This window comes from Corylus avellana, chromosome ca3 (genome assembly GCF_901000735.1).
Source record: "Corylus avellana chromosome ca3, CavTom2PMs-1.0".
NCBI classification, from domain to species: Eukaryota; Viridiplantae; Streptophyta; class Magnoliopsida; order Fagales; family Betulaceae; genus Corylus; species Corylus avellana.
In genome coordinates, this window is record NC_081543.1 from 3,101,015 (window position 1) to 3,107,742 (window position 6,728).

Consider the following 6,728-nt stretch of genomic DNA (forward strand, 5'->3'; position numbering starts at 1 on the left):
TCAGGAATCAACTAAGCTTCTGCTGCCAGAGGGGTGGTGGAAGTCCAACTCCCCTGCTTTTCTTTAATGCCTTCTCTGTTCACCGCCAGAAAACTACTGAAAGGTATTTTCTATTTTTACTGCAAGTTAATGACTGAAGTTGATTTGGATGGAAATAAATACACCAGAAGATGCCTTTCACTTCACTTAAGTTCCACCTTATACTCTCATCTCACAAACCCACAATTACAATATGCAATATTTTTTTTTTTTTTTTTCTGCATATTTTGTGTACCAAAAATGGGGGTCAGAGAGTTAATACAGGCAATGTCAATGGAAGGTTGTGGCTGAAAGTCAGATAATGAGAGGAATATGATACATAAAAATTTGATTTCAGGTTCATATTATAGTTGAATAATAGTAGCCTTTTTCCCTTATTATTTTCGTTGAATAGATTTTTTTATTTTTTTTTAATTTTTTCTTTTAACAAAACTGATATAAGAACATATTGACAATTACCATATCAACTAGTAAAACAGTAGTGTGATACATGACATTACTCTTCCCAAAATTAACCAAAATCATCCACAATATGTCAAACCATTAGTACTAAACAATTACGAGCCCAAGTTAAAACGGAATATGATTTCTTATATTTTAAATAAAACGATAAAGACTTATTTTATAGTTTAAATTTTATTTTGTTGCATTTAATAATTTACACTACTTCAAATTACTAAATTACTTAGAATATTAAATGATGTGGCATCATACTAAAATCTAATATTATTATATTACAAAGAAAAGAGTTGAACTCCTTTTCAAAACCCTCAATTTTGTTTCCATTTTTTTTTTTTTTTTTTAATAACCCGGATAAATACAAACAAAACCAATAAGAATAAGTAATCAAAACATTACAATCTGAAAAAGAAAAAGGAAAAATATTTAACCTAAGGTAATAAAAAAAAAAAAAAAAAAAATCCATCCTCTCACCAAATTCCAGGGACTGGCCCTCTTTCTTCCCCCCCACCCCCTTTACTCCCTCCTCTCTACTTTCTCTCTTCCCATTCCATCACATACGATATTGCAAAAGAAAAACACAAAACACAAACAAATAGTCCATAGATAGACATTCTTCAGAAACCTATTTGAATGATGGTTTGGACCTTTGGTCCTCCATCCCCCTCTCTGTCTCTCTCTTCTCCTATTCCTTCTCTTCCTCACTCCAAAACAAGAAGAAGACCCTCTCTTTAGTTTTGCCCCACATGCCAACCCATGATCCCCTACATGTAATCCCACCATAACTCCCCTCTACCCGCCTGATCTCCACCACAACCATGTCCCCAGAGCCCTCCCCTCCTCCGATCCCCAACGACCGACCCTCCTCGCCCGACAACCACGCCCTAAACCCCGATTCCGCTAACGACACCCCAACCCCGCAAAAAGAAGCCGCCCCTGCCCCTCCCGTCAATAGGAGTAACCGCCCATCGCGCGCGTGCACCATTCGCGCCGCCGCTCGGCTCCACGCCGCGGCGGCTCCTGCGCCCGCGAGTAAGCCGAAGAAGAAGGAGCAGCGACAGGACGAGTCGCCGCAACAGAAGGAGCAATGCAGCAAGATTGTCACGCCGCTCTTGGGGCCGCCCCCCCCGTCGCAATTGCCCCGGTGGACCATCCGGTCGATGTGGGAGCTGGCTTCCGTACTCAATTTCTTGCATGTGAGCTTCGCAAGCTGTGATCTTTTATGCGGATATGCTTCGTTCTGTGCTTCGGGGTTTAGGTTTGATGTTGTTCTTTTGCGTATTCTGTGCTGCAGGTATTTAGGCCTCTTCTGAATATCACGGCGGAGTTCTCGGCCGAGGAGTTCGAAACGGCTTTGATTACCCCGAACGACACTTTGAGTGACATACATATACCTTTATTGAAGGTTGGTGCTTTGCTTTTGAAGCATGAAGTTTGTGTGTTTTAGCGTTTTTTGTATATAATTGTGCACTTCGCTTTGCTTGTGTTTTCATGGTTGTTGCACATTGCTATTTTTGTTTACTTCTTTCAAGCTTAGTCATGTGTTCTTTTAGTTTCCCAACTTGTGGTGGGAGTGGTGTTATCTTAGTTTTATGCAGTTCAAGTTGACTGCTAAACTATAACAGGGAAATTATTTATGGTCAAAGTGGGCTATTTTACTTTCTTTTATTAAGTTTGGAAGTTTTTTTGCAAGAAATTCAAATGCCTTAGTAGCATGTAAGAGTACTTATACCTTAATTCGGATACTACCGGTCCAGTTCAGATTGTTACTCATAGAGCTACTGCTGTTTTATTCTTCCCACCTTATTCTTATAAAATTTTCGGCAGAGTTTAAGCAGTGTATTTTTTCCCTTTCAAACTTAAATCATCATTTTAGCTGCATATTTCTAATCTCAAAGGAGATGTAGAAAAGGAGTTTATAGTGTTTATCATAGACTCCAAGTAGTAGGGAAAAAATCAAACCCAACATTTTAAGCAGTGTATTTTTTCCCTTTCAAACTTAAATCATCATTTTAGCTGCATATTTCTAAGTTCAAAGGTGATGCAGAAAAGGAGTTTATAGTGTTTATCATAGGCTCCAAGTAGAAGGGATTCAAGCTTGTGGAGCTGAATAGAATATCCAAGCAAAGCCTTTCAATGTGTTAGAAGATTGAATTGATAAGAAATTGCCACTCAATCCTTAGTGTTCCTTACTTTATTTGTAACTTATTGAGGTTTTTGTTGGACATGTAGGATCCTCACTATGTGCAGTGCACCTGCATGATGAGCTATTGGTTTATAGCACATGGGCGTGGTTTGTGCCTTTAGGTCTTGCTATCTTCTCTAGGTTTTATATGCTCACACTATGCTAAAATAATATGCACTAGGGAAAGGGAAGTATTTTTTTCTATGTGCAACTTTTTGGCACAAAATTGGATAGTTTCTGCTTGTAAAACTTGTAGGGCAAGAGGAAATCTGTCTTTCTTCTTTGAAATATTTTTTAAAATGCTCTTGCTCCAGTCCCTTGGTTGTCTGGTACTTCTTAATCGTTAGGAGCATGTTAAATTTGGTTTCATTTTCTTCGAGATAGACAGTGCACTGTTAATCAATAGAATGTCTTGAATAGGTGATTGTTTACCAAACTATTCCTTAAGTGCAAATTTAGTTTGGATTTCATGCTTGAAATTTTTGAGAAGAGGTTAAGCATCTTGGAATTGGAAGGAAGATACATCATTGGAGGGGTAGAGGAGATCAATATATTTCAAGGTTATTTACTTATCAAAAAATAAAAATATTTCAAGGTTATGATCTAATTTCAAGGTCACAAGATCACGGGTTTTTAGTGTATGATGATTTTGTGAGGAAAGATAAAGGGTTGGAGTTGAAGTTTTGGCTCCTTAATCATACATTAGGTGAAATAGTGTTTGATGTCCATTATGGTATTCAAGGGGTAATGAATAAGGTAGTCCATAGTGGAAGAGGTGGTACAACTTGACGCTGCCTAACACAATTTTTTTTTAAAAATTAAATTTACAAGTTAAAAGAAAAAAAAAATCCTATCATTTAGATGTCATCTTGAGCAACATATACTTTTGAGATTGTAAACGTGTCATCTCATAATTTCATTATAGAGATTAATAAGTGAGATTTTAAGGGAAGGGACTTGCTCTTTTATAGAGGGGCATTTCTCATTTTGATTCCTCTACTTTTGATGAGACTATCTCTGAATTTTAAGTAATTATAAATTTGGCTACGAATGGATCTTTGAGGGCATCTTATAAGTTTGGGATCTACTAAAAACAGCCAGCTCTAAGAAATGTAAGGCTGCAATTTATATTTTTCAGACATTGCAAAATTCTTATTTGGGGTCTGGATTGGTGATTATATAAGTTGTCCCAAAAGGGGGGGAAAAGTGAGAAAAAGTTTCTCTACCCACGTGGCTTTTGTTGGGAGGCTCATTAATTTGGAGTGGCTTGCTATATGTGATCATACAAAATCCCCCATACCTTCTAAGGTTTCTGTACAACAATCAAAAAAGTAAGAAAGGATAAATGAACAATGGGATTATTAGTCCCTGTATATTTTGTGTGGTTCAATGCTGCCTGGGTCATCTTTGAGCAATTTGGTTGATTGTTTAGTTACTTGGAGGATCATTATTTTTGTTCATTGGATCAAGTTTTCGAAGATATCTCCCCTTGCCATCTTTTAGGTAATTTGGAAGGAAAGAGACCATCATGTGCTTATGACCAATCAAAAAAGGTAAAAAGAAATGATCACACAATCATAATCGTGCTTGTAATTTGGAGGTGAAGCTGACTTATCCCAGTACTTTATTTGGAGATTCTATGGTGCTACTAACAGTATGTAGCAAGTTTTTATCTCTTTTTCTGTATTAAATGCAATTTTATAATTTTTAATGGAACTGATAGAAGTTTGATTCTGGATGTTTATTGCTTTGTACTTATAAAAAAATGTTTATTACTTTGTAAAGCCAAAGTTTGATTCAGCATATATGCAATATAGCTTTTGTTGTCAGAAAAGTCATTTGATATGTAAGTATCTTTGATATTTAAACTTTGAATTTTACCTTGTTGGTAAAATCTGATTAATCTGCAAAAGAATTAAATCTTGTCTGGCTTGTAGTATTACATATTTATAATCTAATGTGATGAATGGGCCAGCCAAAGGACTTGTTTACTCTGAGCTATTGCTTTTGCATTGCCTTGTCTCATCATCCTTATAGATCTTAAATATTATTGTTTCTCCCATTTACTGCCCAAATTTGAATTATATGTTTTTAGAAATTGTTGCTGATTAAATTGCAAGATACATTCCTCTGGCAATTACAATGCAGCACAACCTTGTAAATGCCCAACACTGATGGAAAATTTCTATTAATAATAGTCACTTACTACTGCAATTGGCTTTGCTAATAACTTTTTATTTATCTCTTTATAGGCGATCCCTCCTGTTACGCGAATGGCACTTACACGTGATACCTGGGTCACTGTTTTATGTAGAAAATTGAGAGACTGGTGGCATTGGGTAACTAGATCTTGTACTCGTTTAACTGATGATTGACATCATTGTGGCCTGTTTGAATTTTGCTTGTTGAAAATTAACTTGAGATGGTACCTAATTGTAGGTTGCTGATGGGGATCTACCCATTGTTGCTTCTCATGGGTGAGTAACCTTGTTTCTATGAGTTTCTCTAATATATGAATCTTTTTTTGTTTCTAATGTGTCAAATCATGCTTATTTGTTAGAGTGGAGATCGAAGTATATAAAATGCTTGATCCTGGGGTTCGTGTGGTCATCTTGAAAGCACTCTGTGACATTCGTGTTGAGGTAGTATCATTGTTAATAAAGATTATGTCTTATAGCTCTTAATAGTGTATTCATGTTTATTTCACTCAAACCCAGAACTCTATTTGTAAGTGTGAAAGGTTATGCTAAGTCCAAGACCTTTAATGCACTATTAGCAGCGGCACCTGATTCATATTTTGCTGGACTAATGTATATGGAAAACTTTTTTTAGTTCTACAAAGCATTGAGTCTTGACTTCTTGCATTTAGTACACAAATCTTTTCGCATAAATAAACAATCTAGGTCCTTGTCCATGTAATTGCAGTTATTAAATTTGTTCATGAACAATGCAAAATGGTCAAAGTTCGGTACTCTTTAATCTGGGGCCAGTATGTCTGAAACTTTCTGGTCTTTTTTAATTCTTCTAATGCTCGCTAGTGCTCACTCAAGTTTTTCCTTAACATCTATCCATTTAACTGATGTCTATTTCTTTTTTGGCATCCACCACTTTTCTAAGGAACTCTTTTATGTGCTTTTTCTTTGCCACAACTATTAAATAAAATTTGTTCTTCTTCCAAAATAAGCAAGATAAATAGCCTTCATGGTCAAGTTAATTGGAAGAAGAAGCCCTTTCTGTGCCTAGATAGTGCCCTTTTCAGAAGCATGTCTTTTAGTGTATGCATAAGCATGCACCATACTTTTGTTTCTAAAAGTTACTGCCCCCAAACCGTAGATTTTAGAGCTTGAAAATGGATATGTTAGTAATTTTGCGTGTTTCTTCTGTGCTTCTTTTGTAAAGTTAGTGAGTATTGTGTATTGAATCTAAGTAACTTTTTGCAGCAAGAAGATATCCGAAACTATATTGACAACTCGCTTAAACATGGTGTTCAGCTTTCAGCATTTCGTAAAGAACGTGTTGGGGGTGATTCACAAGGAATTTCTTACTGGTAATATACTTAATCTTCTCATATACCACGTCCATCAAGTTTTATAGCTTGCATATCTTTTGTTATTATTTTCATAAATTGCATAACAGATACACCGAGTATCTTTCAAATGAGTAGAAGGATTTTTAATTCTTTGGTGGAAAGGTTTTTCTGTATTACTCATTGTTGTGTAGCAGGGGTTTAATCAGTTGGTGAATATGGTTGGTGCAGGTATGAAGATGACCCTATAATTGGTCATCGTTTGTATCGGGAGATAAGGAAAGTTGAGGTGAAGAAAGCGAAGACAAAGGGTTCCCAGGTTCTTCCTAGCGCAACATACCAGTGGGAAACAGTAGCAACCAATTTTGATGAATTTCAAGATGTTTCTGTAAGTTTCTAAAATGGTCTCTACATGTGCATGCGTCTGGAAGTTAATAGATTCAAATTTCATTTTCAACTCTTTTTTTTTTTTTTTTTTTTTTCTGATTAGTTATCAAATAAATATTTGATATGTTGTTT

General features: G+C 35.9%; 1 protein-coding gene across 2 annotated transcripts in view; it reads left to right on the plus strand.

The window, feature by feature from the left end:
• The first annotated feature begins 1,046 nt into the window (after positions 1–1,046).
• Positions 1,047–6,728, plus strand: part of LOC132173635 (DDT domain-containing protein DDR4) — a 12,562-nt gene continuing 6,880 nt past the window's right edge. For both annotated transcript variants that reach the window (XM_059585180.1, XM_059585181.1), the window contains exons 1-7: positions 1,047–1,694; positions 1,793–1,903; positions 4,936–5,022; positions 5,123–5,160; positions 5,244–5,325; positions 6,124–6,230; positions 6,441–6,597. In XM_059585180.1, coding sequence (XP_059441163.1) covers positions 1,317–1,694; positions 1,793–1,903; positions 4,936–5,022; positions 5,123–5,160; positions 5,244–5,325; positions 6,124–6,230; positions 6,441–6,597 — 960 coding nt within the window. In that variant the 5' untranslated portion in view covers positions 1,047–1,316. The remainder of the gene's footprint in view (positions 1,695–1,792; positions 1,904–4,935; positions 5,023–5,122; positions 5,161–5,243; positions 5,326–6,123; positions 6,231–6,440; positions 6,598–6,728) is intronic.